The sequence below is a fragment of the Emericellopsis atlantica genome (genome assembly GCF_019669845.1).
Source record: "Emericellopsis atlantica unplaced genomic scaffold F5Z01scaffold_7, whole genome shotgun sequence".
In the NCBI taxonomy this organism is placed as follows: domain Eukaryota; kingdom Fungi; phylum Ascomycota; class Sordariomycetes; order Hypocreales; family Bionectriaceae; genus Emericellopsis; species Emericellopsis atlantica.
This window is the reverse complement of record NW_025764709.1, coordinates 896346-912407: the sequence shown is the minus strand read 5'-3', so window position 1 is coordinate 912407 and position 16062 is coordinate 896346. Positions and strand designations below refer to the sequence as shown.

General features: G+C 57.2%; 6 protein-coding genes across 6 annotated transcripts; 4 read left to right on the top strand and 2 right to left on the bottom strand.

Moving 5' to 3' along the window:
- Positions 1–3432: 3432 nt before the first annotated feature.
- On the top strand, positions 3433–5708 carry F5Z01DRAFT_513097 (histidine acid phosphatase). The gene is made up of 2 exons (XM_046260377.1): positions 3433–4001; positions 4056–5708. Exons 1-2 carry the CDS (start codon positions 3808–3810, stop codon positions 5377–5379), a joined length of 1518 nt encoding a protein of 505 aa, XP_046120416.1. The 5' UTR covers positions 3433–3807; the 3' UTR covers positions 5380–5708.
- Positions 5709–7357: 1649 nt separating this feature from the next.
- On the top strand, positions 7358–8320 carry F5Z01DRAFT_618458 (uncharacterized protein; the record flags this gene model as incomplete). Its single annotated transcript, XM_046261035.1, has 2 exons — positions 7358–7475; positions 7545–8320. 2 exons carry the CDS (start codon positions 7358–7360, stop codon positions 8318–8320), a joined length of 894 nt encoding a protein of 297 aa, XP_046120415.1.
- Positions 8321–8573: 253 nt separating this feature from the next.
- On the bottom strand, positions 8574–9878 carry F5Z01DRAFT_618482 (RNA-binding La domain protein; the record flags this gene model as incomplete). The annotated part of the gene is made up of 2 exons (XM_046261036.1): positions 8574–8716; positions 8822–9878. The coding sequence occupies 2 exons, from the start codon at positions 9876–9878 to the stop codon at positions 8574–8576; spliced, it is 1200 nt and encodes a 399-aa protein (XP_046120414.1).
- A 984-nt stretch (positions 9879–10862) lies between these two features.
- Positions 10863–13765, top strand: F5Z01DRAFT_512922 (acyl transferase/acyl hydrolase/lysophospholipase). The gene is made up of 2 exons (XM_046260376.1): positions 10863–10902; positions 10953–13765. Exon 2 carries the CDS (start codon positions 11186–11188, stop codon positions 13646–13648), a length of 2463 nt encoding a protein of 820 aa, XP_046120413.1. The 5' UTR covers positions 10863–10902; positions 10953–11185; the 3' UTR covers positions 13649–13765.
- Positions 13737–15263, bottom strand: F5Z01DRAFT_650254 (ribonuclease III domain-containing protein). The gene has a single exon (XM_046263154.1). The coding sequence runs from the start codon at positions 15008–15010 to the stop codon at positions 13883–13885; it is 1128 nt and encodes a 375-aa protein (XP_046120412.1). The 5' UTR covers positions 15011–15263; the 3' UTR covers positions 13737–13882.
- On the top strand, positions 15073–15858 carry F5Z01DRAFT_672469 (uncharacterized protein; the record flags this gene model as incomplete). The annotated part of the gene is made up of 4 exons (XM_046264814.1): positions 15073–15096; positions 15472–15491; positions 15558–15737; positions 15795–15858. The coding sequence occupies 4 exons, from the start codon at positions 15073–15075 to the stop codon at positions 15856–15858; spliced, it is 288 nt and encodes a 95-aa protein (XP_046120411.1).
- Positions 15859–16062: the final 204 nt, after the last annotated feature.

Below are 16062 nucleotides of genomic sequence, written 5' to 3'. Positions count from 1 at the left end.
CCGTCCTTATCGTCACCTAGTCAGCCGTCCTTCCAAGCCCCCAGCTTCCCCCGACGAACACCTTCCGTTACCCGTTCCATAATGGGCGATGCAACAGCGCCATAGCCGCGTGAGCTGTGAGGGCTCGTTCACCACAAGGCTTGCCCTCAAGCATGTGAAGGGTGGCAAGGAAAGCGCAGCACCAAGCTCGTGTCATACGATACGACACCTGCGGACATCTCAACTCGACTTGTTGGCCCACTGCAGACTGGCTCCTCGCGTCATGTGAATACTACGTACGTAAGACGTGACTGCTGACAGACAGCCAGGGCAACAAACTCTGAATTATTCTTAGCAGTGTCGCCATCCGCGAGTAATGGGACCCAGACACGCATCGCCGGGCGTTCTCTTGTTTGACGCGATGAAAACAATGCGTGGCAAGGCGAGTACAGTGTACGTCCAGCATCGCGGTCCCCGAAGACGAATGAGTCGCGCTTGGGCGCCGACGCGCCCGTCACAGCAGCGGCCCAACGGGGTAAGAAACGTCTTCCATTTCGAGTAACGGGCTGTCCAGACACGGCAACATCCAACAGGCAGGCCTCGGGCGCTGGGCTGTTGCTGTCTGGATCGTGTCGCGTTTGGGGATGCTCGCCCATTGCCAAGTGGTAGGTTCGTCTCGCGCGCATCCAATAGTCTGGCGGTCACACATTGCTGCTCGCTCCTGTCAGAGATGGCGCTGGCCAATGCCGACGAACCACGAGGCAACATTGGGACGCATCTGCGGCAGCCGTGAGATTTCTTCGTAAAGGCCATCCGAGGCCAACGACTCGCTGGCTGCGTTCGGTGCTGCTACCAAGGGGTGGGTGCGCCGTGGGTCCCTGCAATTTCTAGTGTGCAGCGCCAGCCATCCATGATGCCAATCCGCATGCGCGCCCACATTGACAAGCACGGCGAGAAGCATAGGCTGCGCAGCCAAAGCACCGCTACGCGCCGACTGGCCGGCATGAACGACTCCTCAACCTATCACGGGCCCGGACCCAGACCTCCATCAGACAAAGACATACAGATCTAGAGGTACTTGGGTGACGATGGCTGTACTTGCTTGTCTTTTTTAGGTTACGGCTGATTGCCTCTCATTTGCCCGAGCATCGATGAATGGATCGTTGCTTGCTTGCCTGCTTGCTTGCTGGGTGCCATTATCTAAGATGGCCGCCGCGCTGGTCACTCGCAGTCTTGAGGTCATGAGCCAGCTCTCCTCTTCTTCTTTTATCATCTTCACATCCAGGAGTCGCGGGCTCTATTTGCATTTTCTTTGCTCGGTGGTTCTCGTCGATATAATATAGGTCTGCGCAATCGGTTGGGGTGACACGGGCTCATTCACCTCTTTGCGCTACCACTTACACCACCACGCACACAATCACAGTCCACCGCCCTTGTTCATCATATCTGGTGACCAGGTGCCTCCACAGCACTGGTTCATGCGGTGGTAAACACTCTTTCATTGCTCGTTTTTGTTTATACCCCGTGAACCGCTGGTCGTTCATCCTGTCTTTCCCCCATTTCCTTTCTATCAGAGCGACTTACATCCCACCTCTTGCGCCGCTGCACACTCTCGACATTATATCCTCGTTCCGGCATGCAACACTATACACGAACGGGATACCTATCGCTGCAGCATGACAAGCCCTCCCTCCGACGTTGATGGCTCATCTTCGTGGCTCAAAGCGATATCACAATGTTGCGCGCCGTTGACATCCTGCTTTGGTCGACGTCGTAGTAAGTTCACGTCTCTTACTGCTGCTTCTATATCTTGGCCCTTGGGCAGGTCTAGCGATCAGGATTTGCTGATCGCCAAAGGCGACGAGAAGAGCACTCGGGCCATGTTCGAAAAGCTGCCTGGTCAGACACCTCGCTCAGGCATGACCGGCCCCAGGCCAGTGTCTCCGACAGCGGCGAGAGAGAAGCTGCGCAAAGGCTTCGGGCACAAGAAGCGGCATCGCTCAGATGGATCAGCGCGTCGACTTTTGATCTCGGGACCCAGCGACTTCCGACATATTCAGTCAGAATCTTTTCAGGTTCCCTCGGCTTGTACCGCGACTCAGCTTCGACCTAATCCTCCACTGCGACGATCATTTCGGCCTCTGGAGCTGAGTATCTACAGACCAGACAACTCCATGTCACCCATCCTGCCGCATTTTGAGTTCCCCTCAATTGCGGCGCCTGAGGCAGCACAGCTGCACGAGAGGTTGGATGATGAGTATGAGCTGGTCAGACAAAAGAGCAATTCTTCGACCCCGTTCCATCTGCCAAGGAAGCAGGTTGGCGGCAAAAGTCCCTCGATAGCTTCAGAACAGGGTGTGCCGGCCATCCCTGCTAGATCCAAGGAGCGCACGAGGGCGCATACGTCGCCTGAGATTGAGATTATCAAAGCACGTGTGGCAGGTGCCCTCAACGAGATGGAGGCCCTGCAAAAGCAGATTGACGATGTCATTGAGAGGCAGAGCCTCCACATAAGCAGTCGGCCCTCGACAGCTCATAGTATGAGTTGCACAGTGAACGGTGAGCGGGATTCCAACCTTTAGGTACTGGAACTGACTGACTGATCAAGTAGATGTCGAGCCGATGCCAGCAGTCCCGGCCTTGCCCCCTTTAGCCCCTTCGTTCGCTGCGCGCCTCAACGACATTGATAGGCCTTCGACTGCACCACTGCGAACAGAGTCGCAGATCATCAACCGATCCCAAGAGTTTGGGGACATGACGGCTGCCAGCACGCCCACACGTCCGCAGCCCGACGATCACCCTCTCCCGCCCCCTTTACCACTAGTCCTTCGGCCACCTCTGCGGAAGAAGAAGTCATTCTCTCGCGTGTCCACGTGGTTGTTTCCCAGTGGACATCACACGCGAGATGTCAGTCTGGACTCCATCACCAACCAGCCCCGGCCCATCAAGGGCACCGAGGGTTTCTATCAGTGCGTCGCCCCAAACGGCGGCGGCGGCGGTCGTCACTCGCTCGACAGTGTCGGAACAGTCACGACGTGGGACTCTGACGAGGAGCAAAGGACGGTTCCGACCACTTGGTCCCCGGGAAGCACGCCGGTGACGAAGATGGACGGCGGCCCATTGGAGAGGTCCACTACCTTTGGAAAATCTGGGAGCGTCGCGCGGGTTTGAACAAAGGGTTAGGATACCAAGAGGCGTCAAAGGTCGGTTCTGTTTTTTTTTTGTTCACCGAGATACCATTTGTGGGAGGATGCGCGTGCAGTGCATGCGCTTTATAGACATGACAGCTGGAAAAGGGGCTTGGTTGTTTGGGCTCGGGGCACTATCTAATGAGCACCTTTTCTGTTGTTCGGGACAAATCGAGTTGCAGCGAAGCTTTGAAATGAGTACAATGAGCGGCGTTATTCGCTGCGATACCGGGCAACACTTATTCCCAGAAATCAGTGAGCTATAATTCAATCAGGGTTCGCCTTTTTTGAATCGTCGTATGTAATCTGATCCTTGTCTCGTCATGGATACAAGTTGCAACGCCCCAGGTCACATCGCCGCCCAGCTCCTTTCTCACACTTGAATGGGTTTTGCCTCAGGCATCCACCTCTGAGTTACATCTTCAACCACGCAACGACCCGTGCGCGCACTCTTCCGATGCCTTGAACAACTCGAATATTATCAGTCGGCGCAAGCCTAAGTTTTGTGTTTTCGGCGTGGTTCTGCGCCATCTCACAGGATCGGCGGTGCTGTCGCAACAGCCCACAGCAACAGAACACTAGCGACCCGTCACCCGCATATGTTGAAGACCATTATCACTGTTCGCTACAATCGGGAAAGATGATGGCACAACTGCGCAAGGTTTTGCCTAAGAATGGCTACCACTACAGTCAGATCACAGAACATGACTCGCCCACGCACCCAGCCAGTGCCCGTCGAGGACCTGGGGGTCTTTGGAGCGAGCGACGACGGAGACCTGTGATCGTTATATGTACCGCAATCCTCGCGATACTCTCTTTAGTGCTATTCTTCAGGTGAACTCTCATTTCAATTTACCCACCGGATTTGAAACGCTAACAACGCCAAAGGGGTCCTAGCAATGGCAATGGATGCGAGAAGCAAGGCGCTTGCCGGAAGACCTCACCCAAGTTATGGGGGCAATACTCCCCCTTTTTCTCAGTGCCATCAGACATCAGTCCCGCGGTGCCTTCAGGTTGTGAGATCACGCATGTCTCCTTGCTTGCCCGCCATGGCGCGAGGTATCCCACGGAGCACAAGTCGATCCTGTACAGTGATCTCATCAAACGTATTCAGGAGGACGTGTCTCGATATGGCGCTGGCCTAGAATTTCTGCAAGACTACGAATACAATCTCGGGGCAGACCAGCTCACCTTCTATGGCGAGCAGCAACTCGTCAACATGGGGCATGACTTTTACCAGCGTTACCAAGCATTGAGCGACAAAGAGGATCCATTCATTCGAGCTGCTGGCTCGGAGAGGGTCATTGCATCGGCAGAGAAATTTATAGAAGGGCTCTACAAAGACACAGGGCGAGACGAGGACGCAGCAAGGGAGGGTATTCTCGTTGTCCCGGAGGAGGACGGCTACAACAACACGTTGAACCACGGGAACTGTCCAACTTTTGAAGACGGGCCTTCTTCGGAGCTCAGCCACGAGAAGCAAGAAGTTTGGAAGCAGATTTTCGTGCCCCCTATCCGAGACAGACTGAACGCGAAGATGCCAGGGGCAAACCTGTCGCTCGACGAAACGATCTTCATGATGGACATGTGCCCATTCAGTACTGTGGCGGACTATCACGATGAAAAGTCTCGATTCTGCTGGCTCTTCTCAGAGGAAGAGTGGCGGAGCTACGACTACTTCGAGACGCTGGACAAGTGGTACGGCTACGGCACGGGAAACCCTCTTGGGGCGACGCAGGGGGTTGGTTATGTCAACGAGCTCATCGCCCGGCTGACTGGCAAGTCTGTGGACGATGAAACCTCGACCAATTCGACGCTCGACGGGTCCGCGGAGACGTTCCCCCTCGACAGGAAGCTGTACGCCGACTTCAGCCACGACAACACCATGTCATCCATCTATGCGACCCTGGGCCTGTATAACGACACCGGCGTCATGCCCGTCAACCATCGCCTCCCACCAGTGGAGACGCGTGGCTTTTCTGCTGCGTGGACCGTCCCCTTTGCTGCGCGCATGAGCGTTGAAAAGATGCGTTGCGACGCGGCGCCCGACGAGGAGGAAGAGCTGGTGTGGGTGCTGGTCAACGACCGTGTGGTCCCCCTCACCCACTGCGCAGCAGACAAGCTGGGGCGGTGCAGCTTGGGAGACTTCGTCGAGGGCCTATCGTTTGCGAGAAGTGGTGGGCAGTGGGATCAATGTTTCAGAGATACCTGAAGAACTTGGCTAGGAACTTGAGTGAGAGGGGGAGGTGGCGGATGCCGGGAATAGAATCATGACGACAGAAGGCGCGTGAAACGCCGGGCCTGATGACTGAATGTGAATGGCTCCGTTGGGGCTGAATGAAGCCAGAGTGCCTTGGAGCAAGGCGAAGACCAGTGATGGGAACGGAGGTTGAGACCTGCATCTTATATACAGACAGTGTGATGGTACGGTGGCAGTCATTTCTGTGCACTGTGGAGGCTGACCTAGGGTAGCTCAAATTCCCTCTATTATTAGAATGCCCAGCACAGGGCTCTGATCTGGACAGATTAATTTGCTCACCCATCACAGTAACTCGGCAGCATCATGCACGCCTATCAATAGCACCTGCCATTTTAGCGTCTCACTAATGTACGCACTACGTACATACGCCTAGAGCCTACCTTAACGTTAGAGCTTGCGTCCCCGAACCTGGAGTCCGGACTGTATGTGGCGGCCGTCGCGGATCTGCCTAAATTGACCAACATCATCATCAACCAACCTTCACTGCCCAGTTCCTATCTACAACGCCGCCATCCTGCCTGTCTCAAGACAGACACGCCAATCGCGTCGCTGTATGACCGACAAAAACACCTAGGACACACCCTCATTGCGACGTTCTTCAGCGAGTATGGTCAATACGGCAGGCGGCATCGTCATTGCCGTCGTGGTCATCCTCCTCGCTGCGGCGGTAGGCTGGATTGTGTTCACGCAGCTACGTGCGCGAAGACTGGGTGTGAGTGCTTCTTCCTCTTTGATTGCAGCTCGCGGGCCAGCGAGCTACGTCGCGACGCATCGCATTTTCTCGCCTGCGCAATGAACTGACATAGTTGCAGCTTCCACCTCCAGGACTCAACGACTACCTCCCATGGAAACAATCGACAAACTCCTCCTTTGCCGGCGGGCCCCCTCGCCCTGCGCCTGGTGGCATCGTCGGCTGGTTCAACGACCGCGTCCGCGCTTTTAAGAACCGAAACAACCGCTCCGCGACAGGCGCCTACGAACAGCCCCTCGCCGCTGGGGGCGCCGGTCCTCAACGAGGTTTTGGGCCACTTGACCCGGACGAGGCATGGGATTCGCGCGTCGGACCTGAGGCCGACAGATACTACGAGGAAAGAGCCGACACGAGCTATGGCGGCGGCAGCTACAGCATGAACCTTGCCGGTCCGTACGGGCGGGACCACGACGATGATGCGGAGGAGCGCGGCCGGAGCGGTCGCAGGGAAGGCGACAGAAACCCGTTCGATGATGACCACGAGGCTAACAGCTTGCGCGGCGTGAGCCCACGACCGATGGATGGAGCGGGTGGCAGGGCGAGTGTGGACACGCGGAGGTCGGCGTTCCGCGAAGATGTCTAGGATCTTTCTGACGAAGAACGGGACTCGTCATCTCCAGTACCGTGCGGCAGGGGGCATGGGGAAACCCTCGCTTGGCCACTCTAGACAGGGCACGATGATCACGAGCCGGACGCTGCAGCGGAGGAATGGAGATTGACGCGAGGTCAAGCTATGCCATTGGTGTTCTCCGGACTTGAACCAAGTGGTCGGTCAATGGGCTGATCTTGGAGGTTCTGAGGAAGAGGGTGAAAGTTGGGGTTTGGTGTGTTTCTTTTCGTTGGAGTGCACTGCGGTGCACTTTGTTCAATAGGGCATCATGAACAGGCAGGAGTCGGCGTTTCCTGGTCATTGCCTCACACAAATATACCTAGAGTATACAATTACTTACACGAACGATCCCTATGTGTCAATCTCTTTAAATAGCTTGCATGTGGAGGAGAGCGAAGGCAAGGTAAAACAGCCAGTTGTTCCCCCACGTTGGCACTGGAGCTGCCCCGCCATCATGCTCCTGCTACAGGTACATGACTGTCTATGCCCCTCCTCCACTCTCTTCCTTTCAAGATCCACGACAAACCACCTCAACCCAAGTCAGACCTGTTTGGTCAAACACATTCGAAATGGGCGACCTCGACCTCCAAGCCATCCACGATGAGATGGTCTCCATCGCCTACGCCGCCGGCGCCATGATGCTCGAGGCCAACCCACAAGACATCGATCAAGGGACAAAGCTCAACTGTACGAAACCCTTCCCTCCCCAGAGACGCTGGGCACGAACGTAGCTGATTCGTTTCCATGAAAAAAAAGCCGTCGACATTGTCACAGAGACCGACCAGGCCGTTGAGAAAATGGTCTCCTCTCGCCTCTCCGGTGCCTTTCCCAACATTGCCTTTATGGGCGAGGAGACATACACACCCGGCGCACGCATCGGTCCCGAGCCTACCTTTGTCGTGGACCCGATCGATGGCACGACCAACTTTATCCACTCCTTCCCCAACGCGTGCATCTCGCTGGGCTTGAGCGTCGAGAGGGAGCCCGTGGTGGGTGTCATCTACAACCCCTGGCAGGACCTCCTCTTCACGGGGATCAAAGGGCGAGGGGCGTACATGACGAGGATCAAGGGTTCTACGCCGCGGCAGCTGCCGTTGGCCAAGACGCCCAGGGGTCTCGACGGTCTCGACAGCGCTCTGATTGCGGTGGAATGGGGCTCCAGCCGCGATGGTCCCAACTTTGACCTCAAGACCAAGGTCTTTAGCAAGCTGGCCGCCAGCAAGGAGACGGGGGGCGCCATGTGCCACTCGCTCCGCAGCCTGGGAAGCGCGGCGCTGAACCTGGCCAGCGTGGCGGCAGGGCAGATGGACGCCTACTGGGAAGGCGGGTGCTGGGCTTGGGATGTCTGCGCGGGCTGGTGTATACTCAAGGAAGCCGGGGGCATGATGGTCAGCGGAAACCCGGGTAACTGGGAGCCTGCGCTGGAGGAGAGGGTGTATCTCGCCGTCAGGGGGGCGCCCACCGGGCAGAAGGAGTTTGTCGAGGAGTTTTGGGGTGTCATGGGCGATGGGGCGATGGATTACAAGGTATAGATATAGACCGTGGAAAGACACCATGACGTTCTAGTACACATGTGGGACATTGCCATTGAACTGTGCGGATACGCAGGAGGTATCGCATTGCAGTGTTGCCTACAAGCAGAGGTATCGACATTGTTTTAAACCATTCCCGTCAACCTTCCCATGATGGACCGCGGAATCCCAAACGCCGGTAGTCGTCAAAGCATAGACATGCATGTGCTTCTTCTTCTTCTTTGATTTTGAAAGCCAGTGCCCCCACCATCTCTTACGCCTCAGACGTGGCGGGCTCCTTGTTGTCCACCTTCTTGGCGGCGGGCTGCTCGGCAGCACCGCCGTCCTCCTCGCGTGCGCGCTTGTTGCCGTTCTCGCTTGTCTGGATACGGGGCTTGGCACTAGACTCTGTGTTAGCTGGGGCATCAACTGTCGTGCTGTCGGGGGCTACTTGCTCGTTCTCGCTGGATTTCTGCGCGCCCTCCTCACGCTTCTCGGCGTTGCGATCGCCATCGCGGCCACCATCACGACGGTCATCGTCGCGGCGATCACGACCACCCCGGCCGCCTCGGCCACCACGACCGCCCCGACCCCGTCCGCCGCGCCCGCCGCGTCCACCACGGAAGCCGTTCCTCTGGTCGTTGTCACGGCGCTGCTTCCAGTTATCGCGGTCGCGGGGTCCACCGTTGGCCTTGCCCTCTTTCCCTTCAAAGAATTTCTTGGGCTGACTGTTGCTGGGTTCCAGCTTGCCCTGGCGAATCAGATCGCTCTTCTCGTCGCAGTAGGCCTTCTTGGACATGATCTTGAGGTCGTGCCCCTCCCACTGCGGCGCGGGGGTGGTCTCGATGAACTTCTTGGCCGTCTCCTCGTCGATAAAGGTCACAAAAACGGAACCCTTGAAGAAGCTCTCGTCTGTACGACGGAGCTTGAGACCCTTGACCTCGCCAAACTTGGCAAAGAAACTCTCCAGGTCGAACTGGGTGGTGGGGGTCTCGTCTCCAAAGCCCTTGACGTAGACGGTGGCGGCCTCGTTCTTGCCGCGGCCCTGGTTGGGCTGGTAAGGCTTCTTCCTCTTGACGGTCTCCTCGCCCTCCTTGTCGCCCTCGACGTCGAGAAATGTGCTGTCCTTGAGGGCGGCGACAACGGCGCTGTAGGGTTGGAACACGCGCATGCGCTTGAAGGAGTGGATCTTGGCGATCGGAATGGGCTTGTTCTCCGCACCCTGCGCCTGCTCCCACATGAACTTATCCTGGGGAAAGTTCCAGTCGCCAAAGTAGAACTCGACTTGCTTGCGGATGGCGACGGGGTCGTCGGTCACCCCGCGGGCCGAGGGATCGAACTTGCGGTTCTTGGAGGGGTCGTCGTAGTTGATCTTGCCCTTGGTCTTGAGCATTTTCGTCGAGTCGTCCTCCTCTGCGGCCGGCTTTGCCTCTGTCGCGGCCTCTTCTTGGGCTTGCTCCTTGGCGGGCTCTTGAGCAGCTTCGGTGGTGGTGGCAGTGGTAGTGGTCTCCACGGGCTTCTGCTCCTCGACCTGGGGGGCCTGAGCCTCGACGGGCTTGGTGGCCTCGGCGTCGCTCATCTTCGCGGCTATGTGTGGTGAGAGTAGCTAGTGATGCGACTGCGAATCAAGTCAATTGAGTGTCCGCGCGCGTTGTGGTGGTTGTGAGCACAGAAGCCGTGGGCTGACTTGGAACTGTCGTCGCCCAGCGTAAAAAAAGTTGGTGGCGGGGCAAAGAGTCACCGGCGTCGATTGCGGCGCTGGCGTGCTGAACAGGCAGTAATGGGGTAGAACTTACAGCAGTGACGAGTAAATGGAACTGTTAACAACGCTCTCTCGCTTCTTGGGCGTATTGTTTGCAAGAAGGCAGATTGGGATAGAATGGCTGAGGTATTGACTGGAGTGGCAGAAAAAAAGGTAAGGATCGAATACTGGCGCGACTGGTAACTGACCGCCCGCTTGTTGGCCGCTCTTGTGCTTTGCAGTTTCTGCCCCACCTTCCCGCGGCGGGTCACTGCAGCGTCTCCACAAGCGCCAGATGATGAGACTAAAAAGGTCAAGACTCAAGAGACGGATATCCCAAGTTTCTCATAGTGATGAAGCCAATTCGAGGTTTTGAATAGCATTTCCCGAACCAGAGTTTGTATACACTAGGCCCCGATCTGCCGCTGCCGAGTCTGGACCGATGAGCGTGGTTGTTCTAACCAACCGGCTGTCTACGCTCATCATCACACACGCATCATTGATCACTCGGTTTAATAAAGTCTCAGCAGATAGCATCGCGGAAACCATGTCTCTTCCACAGTAGCAAGCTCGAGCTCGACTATCTGGCGCATCTTGCCAGGGGCGCGCCCACTCACACACGTTAATCGTTGACGCCACTGGATGTCGGCATTGGTGGTGTTAGCATGGGACAAACACTTGGCAAAATGCTAAGCTGAACACTCTGTTCAAACCTTAATAATACTCCGTACGTATAGATGTTGGAACATGAATTACCTTCACAAGGCAAGCACCGTTCTTTTCATCTCACCAAGCGCCCTTGCTCGCCCTAGGCTACTACCGGCCATCTAGGGTAGGCAAGTTTGGCCGCTATTTCACAATGGTGACATCATCTCAAGATCCGGAAAAGCGTCGCGGGCTAAGATGGCTTAGGAGAGACCTTAGCAAGGAATCCGTGATCGCGCTCAGTTTTCGTGGCCGAAAACCTGGAAGAGCTAGCAGTCTAGTCTAGACCTCGACAATCCCTCGGCCATCGAGTTCCAACACGCAGACCTGAGCTCCAAAGCCCTCTCCCACGATCATGGACATTTGATCATGCCCCGTGCTCGCCAGCATCACCGACAATTCAAATCAACACGCTCTTTACCACCAGAAAATCCCTCACAATGAGATATCCCACACCAAGCTCAACGCGCAACCTAGCCAAGCTTCGCGCATCTCTCACGCGATATAATGCGGTCCCAGCACCGACGACGGCAGTGCGGCAGCAGCCAAGACATGGCTTCTTCACTGCTGCCAAGCGCAATGCGCGCGCTGCCGCATCGCGGTCCTCCAAACCCCTGGCGGCGGCGTTCACTGGCATGTTTATTTGGTGGCTTTATCCGTCAGAAGACTTTGCACAATTGTCAGACGACCCAAAGAAATTGCAAGTCAACAAACAGGGTAGGATCGAGAGGAAAGGGTCCGCGGAGAAGGACGACAACAATGATGGAAGCGACCAGTCGGCATGGACCAACTTTGCGCACCGCTTCGAGTCTTTCACGATAGTGACTGACCTCGAATGGTCAGCCTTGTCCGACACGTTGGCCGATCTCATCCTGCCGGACTGGTCAAAGATGATTCCCGGTTACATTCGGAAACTCCAACGGGAACTGTCCATGTCGCCCGGCTCTCTGGCAGATGAGATCTGGAGAGAAGCCCACGATCCGCTGGTCAACCCTGAGATCCGCTACACGGCCGAGGTGCGTGTCTCACAAGAACTTTGTAACGAAGAGAAGGAGTTCCTATCGCGGCGCAAGAGAGTTATCCGGATGGCTCTGGCGCGGTATCTCGACCTCAAGGAGGAGGAGATCCATCCTGACGATATCCCGACCATTGCCATGTGCGGCTCGGGCGGCGGCCTACGAGCCTTGATTGCTGGCACAGGTTCACTGCTGGCTACGGAGGAGGATGGATTGTTCGACTGCGTCACTTATACCTCAGGGGTCAGCGGCTCCTGTTGGCTCCAAACTTTATATCTATCCTCCTTCACAAAGGGCCGTATCGCGGGTCTGGTGGAACACCTGAAAGCGAGAGCTTCGACACATATCGCCTACCCCCCTGTCGCCTTCCAGTCGCTGGTCTCGATGCCCACCAGCAAATATCTCCTTAGTGGCATGGTGGAGAAGCTCAAGGGCGACCCCAAGGCGGACTTTGGACTTGTTGATGTCTATGGCGTACTGCTTGCTGCGCGGTACCTAATTCCCAAGGGTGACCTGGCGGTCAACGAGCGGGACTTCAAGTTCTCCAACCAGCGAGACTACGTCAAGTACGGCCAGAACCCAATGCCCATCTACACTGCTGTCCGCCATGAGATCCCCAATCCCACACCCTCGAGCCCTACACAATCCGACGTAGCAAAGGAAGAAGCAAAGCAGGAAGCATGGTTCCAGTGGTTCGAGCTTACGCCATACGAGTTCTTCTGCGAGGAGTTTGGCGCCGGCATCCCGACCTGGGCATTGGGCCGCCGCTTCAACAACGGGAAAGATGTACCTCCCGAGCATGGGTTTCATCTACCCGAGATCAGAGTGCCCTTGCTTCTGGGCATCTTCGGGAGCGCGTTCTGCGCAACCCTCAAGCACTACTACCAGGAGATACAGCCGTTGGTGCGCAGCATGACCGGCTTCAGCGCCCTCGACGAGATGATCTCGGGGAAAAGCGATGACCTCAGCAAGGTCCACCCCATTGAGCCTGCCAGCATCCCCAACTTCGCCTACCAGATGCGAGGCAAGCTTCCCAAGACCACGCCGGAGAGCATCTACGACAACCCTTATCTTCAGCTGATGGACGCCGGCATGTCTAACAATCTACCCATCTACCCTCTCCTACGGCCAGGACGCAACGTGGACGTTCTCATTACGTTTGACGCATCGGCAGACGTCAAGACAGACAACTGGCTGTCGGTGGCAGACGGGTATGCCAGGCAGCGCAATATCCAAGGCTGGCCTGTTGGTGTCGGTTGGCCTCGTCGAGGAGAGTCCCCCGCTCAAGCTGCAAAGGACCTGGAGGACGCGCAAGCCAAGTCGGCCCGGGATGCGCAGCATCGTGTGGGCGAAGCACAAGCAGACCAGAAGCACATGCAGCAAGAAGTCCAGCAAGATGGCTACGTGGCAAAAGAGTCCAACGACAATGCCAAGAATGAACATGGGGAGGACGAGGCCAGTGATCTCGGCCATTGCACCATCTGGGTCGGAACTACACAGGAGCGCTCGTCGTCACCGCCGCCGCCCTCCAAAGCTATCACTGCGCCTGACACGTGGAAGATTATGGAGCCAGACGCCGGCATCGCAGTGGTCTATCTGCCATTGGTGGCCAACGAGAAGGTGCCCGGCGTGTCACCAGGCACCTCGGACTACTTGAGCACCTGGAATTTTGTATACACCCCGGAGCAGATCGACAACGTCGTCCAGCTGGCCCGCGCCAACTACGACGAGGGCAAGGAGCAGATCCGGTCGACAGTGAGAGCCGTGTACGAGAGGAAGAAGAAGCTTCGCGAGGAGGCCGAACAGCAGAGCAGGCAAGAGACATACCAAGCACTGGTCAGACGGGGCGAGAAGGCCTTCCGTAAGGCCGGAGACCAATTCAGCTGAGCCGCACGTGCCCCGTGCGGAAACACGTATATATATTCAGAGACCATGATGATATAAAATAAAGATCCAAGCGCTCCTTTGTCGGCACTCTCTCCTTGCTCTACAATGTATTTATACAGATTTGACATGCTCCGGTATCCCCATGCACCGTGCAAAATGCCCGACGGCTAGATCTTCTCACATCTTGTTGTTGTACACACACACACATGACCTTGTCGTTCCCGTCGTGATTCTTTATGTGATCACCTCACCACAATCAATGTGTGGCGCCCTCCATTTCGCCGCGCCCTTCTTGAACATATCGCTGGGCACCCGTACTTTATTCCCAGGGCTGTAGAGGTACCACGCCTTCAGCGAGGCCATGGCCGCCTTCTTCCTCGCCATCTGCAGACTCGACCCTGCACCCTCGCCGAGCTTCTCCTTGCCGCTGTAGATGCCGACCAGGAAGACGGGCGTGCGCGACATGCGACCCGTCTCGGACTCGAGGCGCGCAATCGGCGCCTCGAACCCCTCGCGCTTGCAGAGCAGGGACAGCTCGCGCAGGGGGTTGACGAATTTGAAGAGCGTGCCCATCTCGAGCTGGCGGCTCAGAATGTGCGACTCGACGAACTGCTTGGCGGCTTCGCGGCCGCTGTGGCTGTAGATGGCCCCGACCAGCGCCTGGGCGAACGAGGCAAACGCGTGGTTCTCCCACTGCTCAATCTTCTGGGGACCGTTGTGGACGTCGAGGTCGCCTGCCCTGCGGTCGAACCCTGACAGCTCCTCCCGGGTGAGGTAACCACCCCAGTTCTCCCCGGGCACGATCCTGGTGGGCTCCCACTGCAGCAGACCCGGGTCGACCTCGGGGCCGGGGGCATGTGCGGCCTCGGCGCCCCATCGCCTGGCCATCTCGCCAAGCGATTCGGGGCCGACGTAGCCTCGCAGTGCCTGGTACATGACGCCCATGGGCAGACGGGGCCACTTGCAGAGCAGGTACTCGGTGACGTGGTAGTTGATGATCGAGACGCCGAGGACGGCCAGGCTCTTGTTGTTGGCGCCGTGGTCTCTGTTGGCGGACGGGGTGATGAGAGCGCGGGCGAGGGTGGGGAGAGGAAGGGTCTTTGGTAGAGAGAGACGGGCGTGGAGGGCGGAGAGTTTAGGGGATATCCTCGATCGGCTGCTGCTGGGGCCGCCGGCGCCGCCGTCCAGGCTCGATGTCATGTTCGCCGGTATCGCCGTCGTCTCGGCGGGGGACGTTTCGGTCTCGAGGCATCGCAATTGGCACTGGTGCAGGAATGGTCGTCTAGGGGGTAGAGGTGCGCTGGCGGCACGAGCCTGGAGCAGTTGCCCTGCGTTCCATCGTGAGGGCCGTAACCGCTTCATTTGAATGGTCGAATGTGCTACACGGAGAAAAAGAAAATGGTACAGAATCTAGGCCAGCACAGATGGCCTCGAATGGCCGGGGGTCGGTACGTGGTCGGGATGTCGTTGACGTTGGCTGGAGCTGCAGGTCGAGTCGAGATGCACTTTCGCGAAAAAGTTCTGCGGCCGCGTTCTGGGACTGGGAGTCGTGTGAGCCTGGCCTGGCTGGCTGGCTGGCTGGCTGGCTCAGGCTAGGCTCAGGGTGCGTGGCTGGTGCAGATTGGAGTGTGGCTTGAGCGCCGGAAGATCCTCGGACCGCACCAATTGGCAATGCACGGCATCAACGTCGCTGGGCGAAGGAAGGTTCTTGGGTCGTCAATCACCAATCGAACCGAATCTCCCCAAACGGCCATTCAAGAGCAGTCAAAATGGTAAGCCAAACTATTCCTGATCAATTGAAGGCACATTACTGACTCTCCCAGGGCGGCGGTGGCAAGATCCCGTAAGTCGAAACGCGCAGACATCTTCTCCTACTCTGTCCGAGCGAACCCTCACCTTTGGCGAAAAGATACCCCAAGCATGTCTGGTCACCGGCTGGTGGCTGGTACGCACAGCCCGCCAACTGGCGCATGAACACCATCATCGCCGGCGCCACCATGTTCTCCATCGTGGCCGTGGCATGGAACTTTAGCGCTGGCAGAGAGACCTGGGCGCGCAAACCCGAGGATGGATGGTACCCCAGCCGGTAGTGAGTTCTCCCGTGAGCACCTTTGGCTGCGCTCCATCCAAGGCTAACACGCAGCAGCTGGTCGAAAGATTTGCAGAAGTACGACGCGCAGGACCGAGCGGCTGAGGCGAAGAAGGAATAGACGACTCGGTATGGGGGAGCCAAGTGTATAGATCAACGCCATGACACATTCCATCTGTTACAATCCACCAGGTTCGCTCACAGTCGCAATTGTGCGCATATCGCTCGACCGATTGCCTGTTGCTGCGCCGTCAGGGGCTCAGTGGGTTGGTAACCCTTGACGACTGCTGGGGCTTGCTGCACATGGTCTTGTCTGTGGCACCAG

Coding starts and splice junctions, on each gene's coding strand:
- F5Z01DRAFT_650254 (XM_046263154.1), bottom strand. CDS start 15,010: ATGAAGCGGTTACGGCCCTCACGATGGAACGCAGGGCAACTGCTCCAG.
- F5Z01DRAFT_512922 (XM_046260376.1), top strand. CDS start 11,186: ATGAGATATCCCACACCAAGCTCAACGCGCAACCTAGCCAAGCTTCGC.
- F5Z01DRAFT_513097 (XM_046260377.1), top strand. CDS start 3,808: ATGATGGCACAACTGCGCAAGGTTTTGCCTAAGAATGGCTACCACTAC. Junction 4,002..4,055: donor TCTTTAGTGCTATTCTTCAG/GTGAACTCTCAT, acceptor ACAACGCCAAAG/GGGTCCTAGCAATGGCAATG.